General features: G+C 45.7%; 1 protein-coding gene across 14 annotated transcripts in view; it reads left to right on the top strand.

The window, feature by feature from the left end:
• Window positions 1-2,615, top strand: part of IHO1 (interactor of HORMAD1 1) — a 46,256-nt gene extending 43,641 nt beyond the window's left edge. For all 14 annotated transcript variants that reach the window (XM_081853263.1, XM_081853259.1, XM_081853266.1 and 11 more), the window contains one exon: window positions 868-2,615. In XM_081853263.1, coding sequence (XP_081709389.1) covers window positions 868-1,869 — 1,002 coding nt within the window. In that variant the 3' untranslated portion in view covers window positions 1,870-2,615. The remainder of the gene's footprint in view (window positions 1-867) is intronic.
• The last annotated feature ends 18,713 nt before the right edge of the window (window positions 2,616-21,328 follow it).

Consider the following 21,328-nt stretch of genomic DNA (forward strand, 5'->3'; position numbering starts at 1 on the left):
GACGTGGCAACAGCTTCCAAAGCTTGGCTAGCTTCCATAACCTGCTGAGATAAGATGGCGCACAGCACACTTCCACTGCGCCGATGGACGCCTGTGCCGATAGAAAAACTTGAGCTCTCTTAGCAGAGTCCTTAGCAGAGTTCTGCAGCGGTAGAAAGTGTTGCCTTGTGCGTGGATAATAAATCAGACTGAATGCAGGCTTCTTGCTAATCTCCAACAGCCTTTAATGAGAAGAAAAACATCATAAATCAGCCCGGCGAGAGAGCGGACATCCTTTCGTTTCTCAGCCAAAAACGAAAGGAAACTCACACACAAAGAAAGATTCCTGTATGTGAACATAACCACACCTCAGAATGTGAGACGTCACACAGAACTGTTTAACCCTGTAAGTTCTGATTCTCCTCACAGAGAATGATTTTGACTAATATCTACTTCCTTTTAATAACTGAAATTTCTACCCCAATTTCTACTCCAACAGGTAAAATATGCATGTGAAATGTCATTCAGGTCAATAAATTATTGGCTGAGTAAATTATCAGCATTCGTCCCCATTCATGAAAGTGAGAGGTATCATGATGGCTATGTTCTGACTCCATACTTGGAAGTAATAATGCTTCTGAAAAGCAGTTGCTGGAAACCACAGGAGAGGAAGGTTTTCTTGTTCCTGGGTCCTGCTTGTGGGCTTTATACAGGGATCTGGTTGGCCACTGTGAGAACAGGATGCTGGGCTAATTAGAACATTGGTTGATCCATGTTCACTTCACTTTTTTGTTTTGGGGTTTTTTTTTTTAGAATTGAAAGCATTTCTGTTCTAGATTGTGAATTCATACCGTCTAATGATTCTACTCCCCTCATCACTTTCCACAGAAAGATACAGAGATCTCAGATCTGAAATCCAGCCTGAAATCGCTGACGGAGAGTTTGGAGCAACTCACAGCTCAGCAGAAAGAGCAACACTTGAAGCTCTGTGAGCGGTTGGAACACCTGCAGCTCCCTAGTCTTCTGGCTGATTTGCAAACATTCATTTCTGCACCCAGAGTACCAATTCATATAAAGGACAGTGTTTCCCAGACTTCCCCAGACATGATGTCCAGACAGGTACCTAACAATTCCCACTCAAGTGATGCTCCTGCAGGCAGCCGGGTCATTTCTACTGCCACAGCCTCACAGGGCAAAGAAAATGCTGACATTCAGCAGAGCAGCTGTTCTGGGGCTGGGAGCCGTGATGCTGACCGTCCTCATTGCACCTGCTGCTCCATTGCAGACACTGCTACAGGCAGCCACGAGGAATGCTTGCTTTATACTCAAGGACCAAGTCTATCCACACCACTGAGGAAAGTGATCAAGAAAGGCAGTCGGGCAAAGGGACTTAACACTCCAAAACAGCCACAGCTGAACTGGACTCACATCAACAGTGAGGACAGCCACAAAAATGAGAAGCTGGCCAAAGAGAGCATGATACAAATTAAAGGTGGAGGAAGCAGGATGAAAAGAGAACCCCCAAAATATAGCGAGAGGAAAATAGTTTATTCCTCCAGGAAAGGAGGAAATCGTTCAAAGGTTACTACTAATGCCAGACAAGGGTTTTCTAAGTCCATCAAGTCTCCACACCTTCTGCTCCAATTCCATGAAAATTCACAGAATATACCAAATATGCCAGTAATGTCTGGAGTTAAAAAGAAAGTGGATCTTTCTTGTTCAAAAAACAATAGTTTCTGGGCAGGCTCCTCTCCAGAAAGCTCTTTTTCCGAAAACCAAGTGAGATGGCTCAATCTCTCTGATGATTACTCATCTGCTTGTGGTAAACCAGCCCAGCAGAAGACAAGAACATATTGCCCGTTATTTTTTGACAGTGATTTTTCTGATTAAGAGTGTTCTCTAAAAGACGCTTCTTGTATGTAATCATCTTAGTAATAGATTGTTATGAAAAACTTTTGTGCATCTCAAGCAGTAATATGCTCCTTTCTGCAAAACTCCCCAAATGCATCACTATAACCTTGAGAAAAATTATCTATACCTGGCTTCCTTTTAAAAAAAAATGTATTGGGCCTATTAAGAAGTTCCTTAACCAGATAGAAAACCTGGGGTAAGTCTCAGACTTCCTCATCCTTTGCAATCTGATCTTAGGCTGTACCATAGTCTAATAAAAGCAGGAACTCCGTTGAACCTGCCTCCCCCCGCAGAATCCATCTCCAGAAAGAATAACTGATCTCTGCAGTGTCATTTGGGAGATATACTATGTTTAAACAAAATACAGCATAGATCTGCCTTCATTTTCTTCCCATGTCAAAGAGATGGGAGGAGATTGTACATGTGCCTGAGACACTTAAAGGGCTGAGACATCTCAACAGACCCTTTGATATCCTTCTTCTCCCCCAAAAGTGTGTCATCTAAAAACAACAAAAACCTGTTAGGTGTGTTGTATCCAATAAAGCAGTTATTGTTTACTTCGGGCAGTGCTGGTACAGTAGGTTTGGGCAGGGGAACAGAGTAAAAGATGTAATTGCTTTTATTTCTGATGTGACCGTTTGAAAGGTTTTAGTTAAGTGTGCATAATAAAAGTCCAGTAGATCGTTACCGGTGTTGTGCCAATAAAGTTGGAAACATTCATGTAATTGGCCCTGCGGCCGTAACACACATCCCACAGACGTGTGGGAAAGCAGCACCATGTGGTTTGTTGGTGTATGTGTGATAAAGAGTCCTTTGTGGAGTGGTATTTGCTGGAGAAAGCATGCATGAGTGTGTTGAGATGGAGAACACTTTCTTTTCCATATTGCTTTCACCCTCCTGGTATGCTTCCAGCGGCTTCTCGCTCCCTGCAAATTGAGGCACATTTTGAACTTAGGTATTACACCAGTCGAGCGCTCTTCAGTGGGGAAAAGCATCTTTCTTGATGTAACCCACCCAGAAGGAGGAAAGACCGAACAAGCAGGCCATTTCAAAAAGGGAAATACTGTACCATGCATTTAAAAAAAATGTTCCCCAAAACATTCGCCTTACTTTGCAGGGTTGCTAGTTGCAAGCCAATCCTGCACGGAAACTTTTACTTAGATCAGAGGCAAAAAGCATTTCATGGTCGCCAAGATGAGACAGATCCGCCCCTCTCCACAGGGGCAAAAGCCTTTTTTTCAAAGCAGATGCTAAAAGAGAAGTTTGGGCTTGAAGCACTCGCTCGATTTTGGGCTCAGTGTTGTATGCTAATTTAGGATCAGCTAATTCTAACGACACCCCCCCTCGCCAGCTGTGCAGAAGTAATTTCCATTGAAGCTAAAATCAATTAATATGCAGATAGTGAAGAAACAGGACCCCCCCAATTAATCTATACAAGAATAAATACTTCAAAGAAACAGGCAAATCATCAAGGCAAGCTGAGGTTAATTGTTTAGTTAATTTTACTCTTGCCAAGCAGCTCTCAAAGTCCCCAAACCAGCGGTAGATATCTCAGACGAAAAGGGATGTTGGTAATGAACCGAAATCCATATTTTCAAGGGTATGAGAGTCCCATTTTATGTGATGCTTCAGCCTGCGATGAAGGCAACCTGGAGATCAGTTTGGGATTTTCAGATATCCAGCATATCAAAATTATATCCAGGAATGCCCTTTGCATCACAAAAGGATAGCCCTAGATAGTACGGCCTGTAGAGAGGCAATTGTGACTGCACAAAAGCAAGGGGGGGCAGAAGGAAATGCAGTGGAGGCTGGTCTACAAGCGCTACTGGGACGCAGCCCTCCCAAGGAGAATGTCAAGTGATGGAAAGCAAAATTCCCAAGAAATCTCAAAGCTGCATATTCTTTTCTCGCCCCACACACATTTTATACTTCTATTTGAACTCGGAGAAGCTCTGCAGATGTTTCTGCCAGTCTACTGCTCTCTGGCCAACCAGGTCTCTGTAGTGCTAAGACAATCCTAATCCCAAAATTATAGCTAAGGCAAAAGGGTCCCTCCAGTGTGTCTCTGGGCAGAAAAAATATGTGGAAATTGAGCACTAGGGCTGCCTGCTTTTAAGCCCCTTTGTGGTAGTCCGGCCTTCCTCCTGCTATGAAGCCTAGTAGGGCTGCTCAGAACTGTTCCCTCAAAAGCCACACCTCAAAACACATGATTTGGAGTTTCCCAGGAGAATGGTTTGGTTGCCAGTTTGAGCAGCTTGGTTTTTTTTATTTATTAATATTTGTTAAGAGGAAGTAATGGAAGACACAAGTGTGTCAGTATCTTTCTGCGCCCATTTTTTAAAACCATTTGTATTTTTTCATGGGATTGGGGGAGGAGGGTTAGGAAGGCTGTCTAGTATTCAAAGCATATTTTGGGTTTTTGTTGGTCCCTGGAAATTTGTGGCAGTGTGGCATGCAGTACTCTTCACATGTCTTCCCAGGCCTCTTACCATTTTAAGGGCTCGTTTACTGATGATACCAGCCAAACCAGCCCTTAAAACTAGGAGGAATTTGGGAAAGTGGGAAGAGAGGGCAGAATGCTTGTGCTAGGACTGCATTAGCAGTAACACTCTAATCAGGAGTATGAAATCAGGAGTTTAGATATGTAGCGAAGGGTGGAAATGAGGTGGTAGAGCCTTGCTGAGGTGGTAAAATGGACTGCACCACTTTAGAGAGCGGGTGGAGAGATATACGTGAATTATCCCCTGGGAAGAGGGGAAACCTAGGTAGGAAATGAACATAGCGGAAAACAGGCTGCAATAGCACTTTTCTCCCTGTGGCAGTTTGTGGGTAGAGATGGGGAAGGATTTGTTTTTTGTTTTTAAAGATAAACCCCTCAAATCCCCACTTGTTGAAACAATGTGAGGACTGAAAAACAGCCATCCTTCAAAATTCTCACATACCCCAATTTTGCAATACAGTCTGAAAGCCAGATTTCCCAAAAATGCACATATTAGGTAAAAGTGTGCATTAAAAAAAAAGTGAAAAAAACAAAAATGCAGTCTGTTCGGGAAAATCGGTTGCAGAAATGTGTGTGTTAGTCAAAACTGTGTTTATTAGGGTAAATTTATGCCAAAATGCTGGTGAATTTTCATGAGGATCTTTTTAAAAAAATCAGTTGCTGCCAAAATGGGGAAAATGAGAGACCTGAACTTGACAGTTCCCCCTATCCCTGTTTGCAGGTGTTATTAATATTATTAACTTGCAGGAACTTTTTTCGATGAGAGAGAATTACAAAAATGATACCCTAACTGGTACAGAATTGGGCCACCTCTTTCTATGGCATGTCACAAGGCCTGCAATCTCAAATCCCCAACATTGGGCAGACAATGCTCTTTTCTTACGCATTTCCTGCGTGGTGTAGAATAGTTGCCAGGCCTGTCTGCGTGAGACATGATCCATGCATGCTGCTCCAGCTGCTGCTTAACTTAATTTATCTCAATCCCCTGGAAGACGAAGCTGTGAAAAAATTATCACTGCATGTCCTGCCTCTGGTTTTCATAGGCGCAGGATCCCATCATTGCCTTTCCTTTCTGTAATTCTGCGATGTTCATGCCTCGTTGGGCAAACATGACAAGCTGACATTTTCCATCAGTGCGTCAACATTCCCCCGGGGAAGCCAAACGGCTCCTTGGAAAGTGACAGCGACACAAATGACTAAGGAAGTCTGCAGGGTCCTGAGAGCGATGGGTAATGCTGGTGCGATAGCCGTCGTGTGTGTGTGTGTGTGTGTGTGTGTCTCTACTCGCCCCTCCGCCAGCCTGCCTTCCCTTATGCCATCATTACTCAAACAGAACTTGAGAAGGGAGCTGGTGTCATTCATTACCCTGGGGTCCAGATCCCTCAACAGCACGGAAATAAGGGCCATGATGCTAAAGGGATGGGCATGTGGTGCTAGCTCCAGAAGCGTTCTCCTCTCTCCCTGCCCAAAAACGCAGCACTGCCAATTCTCTACCACAGAAGACTCCATTGCAGAAGACATGAGGCTCCATCGCAAGGGCTGCCCTTGAGATTGACCCAGAAACTCCAGCGGGTGCAGAATGCCGCGGCGAGGCTCCTTACGGGGTCCTCGCCATGGGATCACATTCACCCGGTGCTGTACCAGCTGCACTGGCTCCCGGTGGAGTACAGGATCAGGTTTAAGTGCTGGTTTTAACCTTTAAAGCCCCATACGGCCTAGGACCCTCGTATCTACGGGACCGCCTCTCCTGGTATGTACCACGGAGGACCTTACGGTCTTCAAACAAAAACATCTTGGAGGTCCCAGGCCACAGAGAGGTTAGGTTGGCCTCAACCAGAGCCAGGGCTTTTTCGGCTATGGCTCCGATCTGCTGGAACGCTCTGTCACAAGAGACTAGGGCCCTGCGGGACTTGACATCTTTCCACAGGGCCTGCAAGACAGAGCTGTTCCACCAGGTCTTTGGCCAAGGCACAGCCTGACTCCCTACTGTGGTAATTCTTCACAGAACTCTAGCCCAATGGTTGCCATCAATTTGATTTGAACTGATTGTATACTGAATTGATTTTAGAATGCTGTATTATTTTACTGTTGTTAGCCGCACTGAGCCCGGCTTCGGCTGGGGAGGGAGGGATATAAATAAAATTATTATTATTATTATTATTATTATTATTATTATTATTATTATAGCAGAACAGCATCTAGCAGTGCAGGTGCTGCTAAAGGCTAGGCTGCACCTATCTAAGGGCTCCGTTTCAGCTTGTTTCTTGCTAGAGTAACCTCTGAGTTCTGTGTTCCCCTGGAGTTCCTTCCCCGCACCCCTTCTTGCCTTGATTTGCACCAAGGCTGGGACTCGCCATGGCAGGGCCCCACACCTGGATCAGACCACAGGTTTCGCTTAGTAACCACGTTGGGCAAAAGATTCCTGCATTGCAAGAGGTTGGTCTAGATCAGGCATCCCCCAAACTCGGCCCTCCAGCTATTTCGGGACTACAGTTCCCATCATCCCTGACCACTGGCCCTGTTAGCTAGGGATGATGGGAGATGTAGTCCTGAAACAGCTGGAGGGCCAAGCTGGAGGGTGCCTGGTTTAGATGACTGTCATGGTCCCTCCCAACTCTACAGTTCTAAGCTTCTAAGATCTTCCATCCCTCAGTGGCCCATCAGGGGTGCTTTCAGACGGTTGCAGTCTCCCCCCCCCCCCAATTTTTTTATTGGTTTTCCAAATTTTTTACAAACATAAAAGAAAACATTACACTATTAAAAAGACAAACAAACATGTATCCTAACTGTTAAAGTCCCAATTTAGTTATCATTCTTAGGTGACTTCCTCAGATTCCCCCCAAACTGAGTTTCCATAGATCTCATTGTAGCAGTTTTCCAATATCCACTTTCAAATAAATTTAACTTATTCAAATTACCATTTTAATATATTTTCATAATGTTTTCAATCCATAATATTATACAATTCCACATATTTTACTGCTAGGCCAGTTTGGTGCTTACAAGTCATTCTACTTATGTTATTTTAGAATATCTAGCTAAATATTCCTTAAATTTCCTCCAATCTTCTTGATGTTCCTCCTCTTTCTGATCGCGGATTCTTCCAGTCAGGTTGGCCAACTCCAAAAAGTCCATCATCTTCATCTGCCATTCCTCCACTGTTGGTATTTCTTGTAGTTTCCAATTTTTGGCTAACAAAATTCTTGATTCAGTTGTGGCATGCAAAAACAATCTAACAGCTTTTTTGGGCAGTTCCATTCCTATTATTCCAAGTAGAAAGGCTTCTGGTTTCTTAATAAATGTATATTTCAACATTTTTTTCCAATTCATTATATATCTTTTCCCAGAAGTTTTTCACCAGACGGTTGCAGTCTTCAGGTGGGATTCAATCACACCTCAGCAAATTCAGATTAAGAACATAAGACCCCTACTGACCCATCTAATCCAGCATCCTGTCCCCACAGTAGCCTGTGGGAAACTTGCAAGCAGGATTCGAACACAGCACTCTCATCTGCTTTCCAGCAACTAATATTTGGATGTGTTGCTGCCTCCAATTGTGTAGACAGGGCACAGCCATCATGGCGTAAACAGGTGGTGAAATTATAGATTGGGCGGTCTTTTGAAACAGACCCGCTTCCCCAAAATATTGCACTTGTTGAGATAAGGAAGGGGGTGGGGAAATCCCACTGGAAAACGTGGGATAAAGCCTGCTTAATGCCATGCCATCTAACCTTCCTGTAAGCAAAGGAAGATAAATGTCCTGGGCCTCTGCTGCATGCTCATTGGCCAGAAAAGTCCTTCCTGCCAGCCAAAATGGGGCAGGGATTCCCTTTACCACCACAACTACTTCCTTTTCCTATTACAGATTCCTTCCCTTTTCTGTGCCCACAAAAAAGTCTTCTTGCACCATCCAAATGGAAGTTCCTATTCCCTGCAATGCCAAGAGTGCTGGTCTCCACCGCCTCAGATTTGTCAACTTGGGAAACTGCCTAGTTTGTCCTCCTGTAAATACATCTCTGGAAATCGATGTGAATTTTCTTGCCACTGATCGAAGCAGATGGTGGCAACTGGAGATCTCTCTTGGCGATCATTTCCTCCTCTTCTACCCGCACCAGTGGGGAAGAAATCAGGGCTTGGCTACCCCTATTGCTGGAATAAAGCAGCTGCCTATCTAATCAGCCCTTGAAATTTAAAACGGCTATCTCTGTTACCATAGGAACATAGGAAACTGTCTTTTCCATTTCAGACTCTTTGTCCGTCTACCCCAGTGTTGTCAACTTTGGCTGGCAGCCTCTCTCAGGATCTCGGGCCTTTTCCTACCACCGTTTAATAGATCCTTTGCCTTGAGACACCAAGGTTTGACCTTGGAACCTTCGGCAGGTAAAGTATGGTTGCCTCTGGTCTCTCCCTCTCCTCTTCTGGTGACTCACCAATGATAGTAGCACTTAACCCTTTCCTTACAAGCAACTTCCGTAGCATGCCAGGTCACTTCCCGTCAAGCACATCCTGCGAAGTTCGGGACACGGAACTGCATGCCAGTGTGACAACCTAGCTTGGACCTGCTGCACCCTTTCCTGAGGTGCACAGGAACATACCTTCCAATATTTCTCCAATGAAAACAGGGACGTCCCATTCCACATTTGATGTTTTAGTATGTTCTGATATGTGCTGTGAGTTGCCCAGAGTGGCTGGGGAAAACCAGCTAGATGGGAAGGGTATTATTATTATTATTATTATTAATAATAATAATACCCCACACACAGCATCTTAAAAAGCAGAGACATCACCTTGCCAACAAAGGTCCGTATAGTTAAAGCTTTGGGTTTCCCAGTAGTGATGTATGGAAGTGAGAGCTGGACCATAAAGAAGGCTGATCGCCAAATAATAGATGCTTTTGAATTATGGTGCTGGAGGAGACTCTTGAGAGTCCCATGGAATGCAAGAAGATCAAACCTATCCATTCTGAAGGAAATCAGCCCTGAGTGCTCACTGGAAGGACAGATCCTGAAGCTGAGGCTCCAATACTTTGGCCACCTCATGAGAAGAGAAGACTCCCTGGAAAAGACCCTGATGTTGGGAAAGACTGAAGGCACAAGGAGAAGGGGACGACAGACGACGAGATGGTTGGACAGTGTTCTCGAAGTTACCAGCATGAGTTTGACCAAACTGCGGGAGGCAGTGGAAGACAGGAATGCCTGGCGTGCTCTGGTCTATGGGGTCATGAAGAGTCGGACACAACTGAACGACTAAACAACAAATACCCCACACATCTTACTGAGTTGCCCCAGCCACTCAGGGCAGCTTCCAACACATATAAAAACATTAAAAATATTAAACATTAAAAAAAAACTTCCCAGAGAGCCAGTGTGGTGTAGTGGTTAAGAGCGGTAGTCTCATAATCTGGGGAACCGGGTTCGCGTCTCCGCTCCTCCCCATGCAGCTGCTGGGTGACCTTGGGCCAGTCACACTTCTCTGAAGTCTCTCAGCCCAACTCACCTCCCAGAGTGTTTGTTGTGGGGGAGGAAGGGAAAGGAGAATGTGAGCCGCTTGGAGACTCCTTCGGGTAGTGATAAAGCGGGATATCAAATCCAAACTCCTCTTCTTCTATACAGAATTGCCTTCAGACAGCTTGAGGGGCTGATAACTCCATGCCCTCCAACATTTCTCCAATGAAAATAGGGACACCTAAGTGGGACACTCCGGGATCAAATCAGAAACCGGAACAGCTTCTCTAAATCAGGGATGCCGGTGGAAAATAGAGACACTTGGAAGGTCTGCAGGAAGTGTCCAGAAAGCAGTAGCAGCTTTCAAAGTGTGACAATTGCAGAATCTTCACTGTCTCTGCAGCTGTGCCATGCTGCCACCTAGAGGATCTTGCAGGTATCTGCTCAACTAAGATTCAACTAGACTAGAGAGAGAGTGTGGTTTCGGGGAAGTAAACTAGAATTAACACCCCATTTAATGATAGTCCAGCTGGAACAGACTAGTAGGACTAGCACTGTCTACAACCCTTGGTTGCCATGTGGAATTTAAAATGGCAGTCTCACAATGGCGGGTTCCTCAGAATCAACCCTCGGAACTTAAGCCAAGCTCCATCATTTATTTTCTTTACAGTGGTACCTCAGGTTACATACGCTTCAGGTTACATATGCTCCAGATTACAGACTCCACTAACCCAGAAATAGTACCTCGGGTTAAGAACTTTGCTTCAGGATAAGAACAGAAATCGTGGAGCGGTGGCACGGCGGCAGCAGCAGGAGGCCCCATTAGCTAAAGTGGTGCTTCAGGTTAAGAACAGTTTCAGGTTAAGAACAGACCTCCAGAACAAATTAAGTACTTAACCCGAGGTACCACTATACTTTACTTTGTGACCTCAGGCAGGTGCATAAACAGATAAATAGTGATTATGATATTGCTACGGCAGCTCACCTGTTCCGTGTAGCTTGTTCTTACTTAATTCTTTTGCCTAATTTCTTTTCTTTTATGTATTGGAGTAGCCATTTTAATTGTTATTATTACTTTAAGAAAGCGGGAGCTGTTGACAATTCTACAACAAAGACAGTTTTCAAGTTTCTCTCGAATTCAGATGTGCGATGTTCCAGTTCCTTCTTTATGTAAGATATGTTAATTTAGTCTTGTGGTTGAAAGAGAAGCAAGCAAAGAACATTTCAATTAGCGAGAAAACAACATTTTGGCTCTCCCGTCTCCCAACCACCAGATGCTACAGAGACAATGATCAATTTTCTCATTTTAAGAACCCAAGGCTATAATTTACCCCAATCTTCCTCTTTACAGCTGCCACGCTGACTAAAAGATCTGCATGTGGATTTCACCCATCTAATGGACTGTGCCTAATTGTACAAGCCAAAGGACAAAGGTTTATAAATCTTACAAAGTGTCTTATTCATAGAGTACTAGTACCAAACTAGACAATACACTGGAGATAACATTAATAGCCACTTGATGGGTTTTGTTTCAAAAAAGAGAGATTTTAACTAAAAAGCAACACAGGAAGCTGGCTGTTTCAATTTGCGTTCCTTCTGAATTGTTTTCTGGGAGATTAGACGCTGTGGAAAAGCAAGTGCTATCCCATACTTTCTGGTGCACTTTCCCCATCATTTGGGGAAGCAGGTTTCTTGGGCAAGACCCTCCCAGTCAACTCTTAATTGCATGGCCTGAATTTGCCATCATGAGATTAAATCCCGCCCCAAAATAGCCACAGCCTGGAAGCCCCTTTAATAATAATAATAATAATTTATTTATACCCCGTACTTCCCGGTTCAGAAGACCAGGTTCAGGGTGGCTAACAACAAATTTAAAACACTTAATTGATGCAATAAAAAACAGCATAAAATACAGTATAAAATGTGAATAACAATAAATTCAGAATTCAAAAATCAGTTTAGGGGGGAAATCCATCCAATAAACATTAGATGATCACCAGGGCTAGCTGGCTAAATTAGTCCTATTTGGGCCAGCGAGGAGACCAGGGGAGAATTAGCTGTGGTATCCCAGAGCGGGTAATCTTCATAAGAAGGGGAGGGGGAGGGAAGGGAAGGAAGGGGAATAAAAGATCAGGCTAAGTTCAAATTGAAAGCCAGCTGGAATAGCTCTGTCCTATAGGCCCTGCGGAAAAGTTAAATCCTGCAGGGCCCTGATCTCATGGGACAGAGCATTCCACCAGGTCGAAGCCATCACTGAGAAGGCCCTGGCCCTGGTGGAGGATAATCTGACTTCCTTAGGGCCCGGGACCTCTAAACTATGATTATTCATGGACCTTAAGGTCCTCTGCTAGGCATATCAAGAGAGGCAGTCCCGTAAATATGAGGGCCCTAAGCCACAAAGGGCTTTAAAGGTCAAAACCAGCACCATAAACCTGACCTGATACTCCAGTCAATGGTCCTCTCCCTTTTTACCCTCCCTCTTAGCAAGACGCACCTTGACTCACCTTTTGCAACGTCCACCCCAATAACGCATATGCACCATTCCCAAATTCTGTCTTGCATCAACACGAATCATGCGGCACCCACAATTCATCCAATAGGCACATCATCCATTCAATCACTCAAGTGATCTCCTACTCAGTTACTAAACCATTATTGTCAATCACTCCTACGGTTCTACTAAAAATGCACTTCAAAATTACCAGGAGACAACGAAACCATTCACAGAGAGAATCATATAAAATATCAAAACAAATTGGCACCCATCCATCACACAGATGTTCTTATATCCTAGACAGCAACCTGGCACTCAACCAGGTTCCTATCTCCCACCCAATACTCTTAGCTCTCTATGAGTTGAGTACAACCAGTTGGTTGCATGGATAGGGGGTGGTGTTTTTTTTTTTTAAAAAAAAATTTACTCCACTCTTCAGCCAAAAAGGCTTCCCCAAAGAATCGCAAGAACTGCAGTTCACCTGTCACAGAGCACTCACAACAACCTGCAGTTTCCAGGATCCTTGGCGGGGTGTGGGGTGCGGAGAGAAGCTGTGTCCTTTAAAAGTGTGATTTGGATGTGACCTCTGGGAAATGGTGGGTTCAGCCTTATTAGATGTATTTTTCAAGGCAAAGGCTGAATAGTGAGCCATCAAGGATGCTGCAGTGGAAGATTCCCTGCAGGGCTTGGGACTGGATTGTGTTCAAAGACTCTTCCAACTCTGTGATTCTGTGATTTTAAGGCAAAGCAGAGACATCACCTTGCCAGCAAAGGTCCGTATAGTTAAAGCTATGGTTTTCCCAGTAGTGATGTATGGAAGTGAGAGCTGGACCATAAAGAAGGCTGATCGCCAAATAATAGATGCTTTTGAATTATGGTGCTGGAGAGTCCCATGGTGCTCTTGAGAGTCCCATGGAATGCAAGAAGATCAAACCTATCCATTCTCAAGGAAATCAGCCCTGAGTGCTCACTGGAAGGACAGATCATGAAGATGAAGGCTCCAATACTTTGGCCACCTCATGAGAAGAGAAGACTTCCTGGAAAAGACCCTGATGTTGGGAAAGATGGAGGGCACAAGGAGAAGGGGACGACAGAGGACGAGATGGTTGGACAGTGTTCTCAAAGCTACCAGCATGAGTTTGACCAAACTGCAGGAGGCAGTGGAAGACAGGAGTGCCTGGCATGCTCTGGTCCATGTGGTCACGAAGAGTCGGACACGACAAAACAACTAAACAACAATAAGGCAAAAAGGGTTTTGGAATGTGTGCTACTTCCTATATGGAAGTACAAATGATTTATGTTGCCCATCCAAAACTAAGTTGGTGGCCTTTCCTTAGAAAAAGCTTTTGGATTTACCCATGCTCTTTCTTTCTTTCTTTCTTTCTTTCTTTCTTTCTTTCTTTCTTTCTTTCTTTCTTTCTAGGGGAAAAAAGTGCCGGTACTCACTATAAGGTTGTTACAGCAAGTGCCACAATTTTAACTTTTTTGTTTAAGGTGCCGGTACTGCATATCCTTTAGTACCCCCAGAAAATACCCCCAGATCATTTACCAGAGTCAGGCTGTTTTCACTTGTTCCACAAGCCATTCTCTCAATGGACGCAGAGCAGACATAGTACCAAGACATCAAGAAGAAGAAGAGTTTGGATTTGATATCCTGCCTTTCACTCCCTTTAAGGAGTCTCCAAGCGGCTAACATTCTCCTTTCCCTTCCTCCCCCACAACAAACACTCTGTGAGGTGAGTGGGGCTGAGAGACTTCAAAGAAGTGTGACTAGCCCAAGGTCACCCAGCAGCTGCATGTGGAGGAGCGGAGACGCGAACCCGCTTCACCAGATTACGAGTCCCCTGCTCTTAACCACTACGCCACACTGGCTCTCAAACACAGGCTACAGCCCACGATGGCTGTGCTGTGCTTTGCGGGCAGTGGATATTTTTAGCGTGCTCCTGTGGCTCGCAGCGATTTCTGTCCAGTTCCACTTCACCGGACTGTTGTGCAGCGAATGCACCAATAACCATCTGCCTTGCCCCCCTCCCCTTTGAACACCTTCCCGCAGCGCAAAATGTATGCAGTGAGCACATGGTTGTGATGCCGGCTGCAATGGGGGCAGCTGTCACATTCCAAATGGCACATTTCAGCTGAGAATCGGAAGGTGAAGCTAGGTGAACCAAACAGAGAACATCCAGAGGCTTCAGACATACGTGAGGCAGAAACGGGGAAAGCACTCTTTGTTGAGTCACTGTGGGCAGCATCAGACACCCATAGACTCAAAAACACAGGGGCAGGAAACAGGAAATAGCACTTAACACATCCCCCTCTTGCTCGGTCTCCTCCACAACTCTTCCCCTTGGCCAGTAGTCCCACCTACTCTCTTCCCTGTTTCCCCTCAGCTGGCTTGGATTCCCTAAATAAACCACTCAGGAGCGAAGGCCTGAGGGAATCAGTTGCTGTGTGAGGACCGGCCCTATCAAGAGGCAAGGCGAGGTGACTGCCTCAGGCGGCAGGTGCTGGGGGCCACAGGGATGGAAGGAGACATCGCTTTCCGTGTCAGCCTTTCCGTGCAGCTCCTTTTCCGTTCCGCTGCAGTTCGTTTTGTGCCAAAAACTACATCATTTGTCTCACTGCCTGCTGTGGTGAAATTACGTAACTCGGTGCATCTCAAACTGTGGTTGGACTACAACTCCCATCATTCCTGACCAGTGGTCCTTCTTCAAGGGCTACCGTCCCAGGTTGACGAGCCCCATCTGCCCCTCATTTCCCTCTACAACAGAAACCGCCTTCTTGACAGTTGAGGTGGATAATGAACTGATTAGTGGAAATTTAGCTCAGGAAGTTGCCTGGCAGGGCTTTTGCCTCTAGGTGGTGCACAGAGACTGTGAAACAGACAGGTAATTACTGCTCTCCTACTTGAGAGGCCTAACTTCTTTTATATAAAACAAAACAAATTCCTTCCAGTAGCACCTTAAAGACCAACTAAGTCAGTTCTTGGTTCCTTTATATACTATGCCTAAGCCTGGCAGAGAGAAAACAAGCCTTTAAAACAGCACTTTAGCTGGGATTCCTGCATTGCAAGACGTTGGATTAGATTCCCCTTCCAACTCTAATATTCTATGATTTAGAGTCAGGTTGCCAGCTCAAGTGACAGAACTGGATGGGCTTAGGATCCAGTCTAAGACCCCCTTGTCTGGTCCCACCCTGACCACACCCTGGAACACCCCATTCTGGGGACTTAAACCAACCCTGGCTGAGCAAGTTATGCCGGTGTATCCAGAGCTGAGCCAAGGTGGAGGACCAGAGATCTGCTGACACCAAGCAGGGGCGTACGAAGTGGGGGGTGGAGGGGGCGGGTCAACCCGGGTGCCACTCTGGAGGGGTGACAAGATGGCCCCTGCTTCCCCCCAGCTGTAGAGCAGCCAAGGGCACGCGCAGTCAGTATGGGCGCTGCTCGTGCTCGTGTGGCTGCAAAGTCCTATGTCACACAGGCGCCGTTAAGCAGTTGAACGTGCATACGTATTCCGTCTGTTTCCCTCCCACCCACCTCGGTGCAGCCTGGGCACTGGCAACCCCTGCTATGCCACTGCAACAGACAGCTTGTGACAGACAGTTTTATTTATGAGAGCCAGTGTGATGTAGTGGTTAAGAGTGGTGGACTCTGGTGAACCGGGTTCGCTTCCCCTCTCCTCCACATGCAGCTACTGGGTGACCTTGGGCTAATCACACTTCTCTGAAGTCTCTCAGCCCCACTCACCTCACAGAGTGTTTGTTGTGGGGGAGGAAGGGAAAGGAGATTGTTAGCCGCTTTGAGACTCCTTCGGGTATTGATAAAGCGGGATATCAAATCCAAACTCTTCTTCTTATTATTATTATTCTCGGAGACCATACAGAGAGGGAAGAGTGGTTTTTATTCTGTATAAGGCAGCTTCCTATACTCTTCCCTGCCTTTGACTGCTGTCGTGACTCAGGAAATCAGTGCTTTTGACTGTCTTGAGTTTTTAAGGCTACATTCTGGCAGGAAGAAAAAACTTCTGCCCCCAGCAGCAGCAGCAGCAGCAGCAGCCTAGGGCCAACGAGTGCTAAGAGAGGCTCTACCTTGACCCCATTCTTTCCCCTCTATAGAAGACTTAGCCACACTTCAGGTGTATCTGCACTTAACAGGCAGAGAGCCTTCTTAGCAGTGGCTCCCTCCTTCCCATCAGATCTCAAAGAGATAAAGAACTACGCAACTTTTAGAAGACATCTGAAGGCAGCCTTGTATTGGGAAGATTTTAACGCTTGGTGTTTTATTATGTTTTTATATGTGTTGGAAAGCACCCGGAGTAGGCTGGACAACCCAGCCAGATGGGTGGGGTATAAATAACGAAATTATTGTTGTTGTTACCTTTTGCCCTGCTCCTTCCAGGCAGAGGTCTATGCTTTATTGCTCTGTGTCTGAGCCTGGTTGTTTGGTTTTCTTGCCCCAAATTTTTCCCACAAAAACCTGCTCTTTAAAGCAGAATTGGAGCAAATGTCAGTTTGGTTTTTCCACAGATTGATGCTTGCTCTGGTTGGAGTGGGTTTCCGCAGGGAAAGCTCCAGAGCAAAAATGAAAAAGAAAAAAATAGGGTGCTTGGACAAAGAGCTTTAAATTGCAGACTATTCCTGGAAAGAGCAGGCAAAAGTTAAGTATGGATAAGTCCTTACTCTATTCCTGCTGCATGCCCCCCTGCTCTTCAGTGCTCAATTGGAGCAAACAGCAATTCGAGTTTTCTCCGGATTGCCATTTGTTCCGATCTATCACTAAAGAGCGGGTTTTCCCCTTAGAAAGGAATGGGGCAAAGGGGAAACAGCTCGGACCCCTGCTTTCTATGCATGGCACAAGCAGAAGTGTGGATGTACCCCAAAAGACTTTCAATGACCCTGCCAAAGTTGACAGCAGGGCAAAAGTCTGGATAGAGTCACAAACACCTTTGACAGCCCATGTTCCTGTGCCTTTCGCAATAGCTTGATCTGCGGGCATTTGCAGGTGATAGTGCTCATCTCCAGGCACTGGAAAACTTGATCAGCTCATTTCTGTTCTGATTTCCACAACAGCAGGTCAGGAAGTCGTTGATGTTTACCTAGTCCATGGGCAACCCTAGTTTAAAGAGAGGGTGCTTGTCCCAATTCTGATTTCCTGAGTCACGACAGTAGTCAAGGGCGGGGAAGAGTATAGAAAGCTGCCTTATACGGAATAAAAACCAGTCTTCACACTCTGTATGGTCTCCGAGAATAAAACTCTCTTATCTTGCTGTTTTGCTGATTTATCTGTACCTGAAGCTGTGTCTCTGTGTATATCTCTCTGGCCTCCCAGCCTCCCCTGCACAAATCCACAATTAGCCACCCTACGCCCTGCAAACCCGACAGTGCTTTCATGCCCAAATCGCCCTGCCTGCATTCCCCGAATTCTGTGGGTTTAAAGGCTGCTGCCCCAGACCCATTGAACTGCAGTGCAGATCCCTCTAACAATGAGACATTAGATCTACTGGGGCTCTATGGGCTCAATCTCTTCATTAGGCAACAGAGGCCGTATCCTGTCTGCGCAAGAGAAACAGGGATGCAGATTGAAGCTCAATAGGGACCAGAAGTGGGCCATGGGTGCTGTTGTGAAAGAAGCAGCTCGTTCAGGTGAACTTTCCTGGTCTACATTCAGTTGCACCTCTGCTACCAAGACACCCCTAGCAGTCCTCACTTCTCCCAGTACGTTTCCAAGCACAATTCAAAGTGTTGGTGCTGATCTTTAATGCCCTAAACGGCCTCGGCCCAGCATACTTGAAGGTGCGTCTCCACCCCCATCATTCAGCCCGGACACTGAGGTCCAGCTCCAAGAGCCTTCTGGCAGGTCCCCCATTGCAAAAAGTGAAATTATAGGGAACCAAGCAGAGGGCCTTCTCGGTAGTGGCGCCCGCCCTGTGGAACGCCCTCCCAGCAGTTGTCAAAGGAAAAAACAACTACCAGACTTTTAGAAGACATCTGAAAGCCTGTTTAGGGAAGCTTTTAATATCTGAAGGGCTATTGTATTTTAATATTTTGTTGGAAGCTGCCCAGAGTGGCTGGGGAAACCCTGCCAGATGAGCAGGGTATAAATAAATTATTATTATTATTATTATTATTATTATTATTATTATTAAACTTTTGAAAACACACACACACATTTCACATCACAATTTTGATGCGCATTTGGCATGCGTATGAAATGATAAATCGACATGCATGGATGCTGACAGCATCACTCTCAACCACACGCCCTGTTTGTTGACACTAGAAACCCTCCTGCCAATAAACCATTTTAGAAAATCGGAATTGTAACACGACACTGGCCCCCCGTGGGTCACTGAGGCTGGCTTTGCGAGTAAAGAGGAGCTGTTTGAACTATTAAGTTTCAGCGGTTGAGTGGAAAGCAGCCTGGAGGCTCCCTTGCTAGCATAGCCCCCCCTCTGACCATCTCTGATCCCCAGGGCAGCCAACAAGGCGCCCTCCCAAAGTTTGGGGATCCAGTTCCCCTCCACCCCAGCCAGCATGGCCAGTGGTTAGGGATGGTGGGAGTTATAGGTTAGCAAAACTTGAGAGTTCACCATGTTAGCTACCAGATGCCTCCAAGCAGCCGCAAACAGAGCTGGAAGGCATGTTTGCCCCATGGCAGAAGAAAGGTGGGATATTGCTATGTGAATTATTTCTGTTTGTATTGCAACATTCAGCGCTCAGAAAAAGGCGTAGAGGATTCTTGGCTTCCGAGTTATGCCAACTGCTTGCCTGCAAAGGGAAATACCAGTTGGCAGTTGACCCCGCAGGTGCAAATGTATCTATCGGCAGAGGGAGGGTCCGTGTGTGTGCTTCTGCTGTCCATTTCATGCATCTCTTTCAGGGAAGTTTGTTTACCAGAATTCTTGCTCAGATTATGCATGGCAGTGACCTTGAGAAAGCCTTCTCTCCTCTAATGATAAGTTTGCAACATGCAGAGCTACTCCTGTTTGTGATGGCTGCTTGAAATGAAGTAAGCAAAGCTTTGCCCAGTGTAATAAACACAGTCGTTTTTCCATTAAAAAATAACGTTCCTTAATGTACTCTGTTTATATCACGATGGCTTTGGGTTTTAGACATGCATTGCGCTGCTAATGCTGTTATGGCTGATATGCAGAGGGTGCGTTCTATATGGAATTCTATATGGAATCATAGAATTGTACAGTTGGAAGGTACCCCAAGGGTCATCTAGTCCAACCCCCTGCAATGCAGGAATTCTGCCCACAGCTGTCTCTAGGAGGGCTCAAACCACCAACCTTCTGGTTAACAGCCAGACACACAGATCCATTGTGCCACTGGAGAAAGTCTCTTAATGTTTTCTACGATTTTCTTTTCTATGTTATGTATATGCACTTCATTGCAAGTCACTTGGAGAACTGTGAAGTGACAAGCGACTAATAAGATTAATGTTATTATTTTGCATTTATACCCCAGCTTTTTATTCCAAGGGGCTCAAGCTAGCCTACGTCATTCTCATTTAATCCCCACAACAACCCTGTGAGGTAGGTTAGGCTGAAAGGCAGTGACTGGCCTGAGGTCACCCAGTGACCCAGCAAAACTACTTAGGCTAGAATAAATCACAGCTTTGCAAATAAGTGAAGATTTTATTCGCAGGGTTTCCAGAAGTTACACCCATCTGTTGGCAGTAAAATAAAGATGAAATAAGGTTCCAAACCAGGTTAGGCTGAGAGGAAGTGACTAACCCAGGTCCACTGGTGAGGCTGAGTGGAAATTTGCACCCTTGCCTCCCAGGTCCTAGTCCGACACTCTAACCACTATACCAGGCTGGATGTCTTTCTTTAAAGCTTTTACAGCTGCCAGTTTCTGCCTGCTTCAAAATGAAAGGGACGGCAGCCCTCAGGATGTGGCCAGAGACGGCTGCCTCTCTACTACCCCCCCACCCCCCCCCACAAATGGAGCTTGTTGCTTCCACCATTTTAGGTGTCTGCTTCCATTTTGCTGCCTGAGGCACAACAAATGATGCTCTTCACCCCCTGCCACCCACCACAAGTCCAGGTGCAAAGTACCTAAGCTGTAGTTTGTTAAGGGTCTAGCTCTGTGACGGGGGTTTCCGAACAACTCTCAGATCCCTTAACAAACTCCATTTCCCAGGGTTCTTTGGGGGGAAGCCATGGCTCTTAGAGATATAAGTATGCTACTGAAGTATGATGTGACCTCCCTTCTTTCCAAAGACCTCCTGCAAGCAAGCAAGCGATGTTTGCAATGCAATCCACTTTTTTTAATCATTATATGTTCACAGCGTTTGCAAGGAGATTGCGTTGGGAGTTTTTCTGCTTCTCTTCCATCATCCCACACACCAGTTTCAAACTGCTGTTTTGATTTTCTTCAGCCCATTCACACACAACCTGACCTCCTATTGGCAGCCAGCTCCCTTCCCCCTCTAATCCTCCTGGATTAAGTACCCATAGCCTGGGAACGGGTTATATTTAGCCGCTGCTGTTTTAATCAGCGGCGCATGAATAAAATTGGAGGAGGAGGAGGAGAAGCCGCACTGGGGAAAGGATCAGGAAGAGCTGGAGGAAACTGCTGTGTCATGAAACAATGGAAGCAAGAGGCATCCATTGGCAAAATGGGCCTTAACGTTCCTTGAAGGATCCTGTCTCTTCCCGTCCAAGCAATAAGGCCCACACCAGACCATGGGAGAAAGCATGGGGGACAACAACACTTGCTTTCAATGCAATGCCGTCCTTGCAAACAAATCAGAACGAATGCTTATTAAATAGCCAACCTTTCACCTAATTGCCCTTCAAACAAATCAGGACAAATGCTCAGCAAACAAGTTATCTGGAGGCACTCCAGAATGGGGAATTTGGGATCCAGTGCCTGTTCAGATCTAGTTGCAGAACGGACCCCCGTCCCCTGCAAAAGGGTTGGGCGGACATTTTGAGAGAATTCTTAACAGTGGTCCTAGACAGCAGAAACAGGAGTAGATGGATTACGGAGGAC

This window comes from Podarcis erhardii (genome assembly GCF_964252035.2).
Source record: "Podarcis erhardii genome assembly, chromosome: 2".
NCBI classification, from domain to species: domain Eukaryota; kingdom Metazoa; phylum Chordata; class Lepidosauria; order Squamata; family Lacertidae; genus Podarcis; species Podarcis erhardii.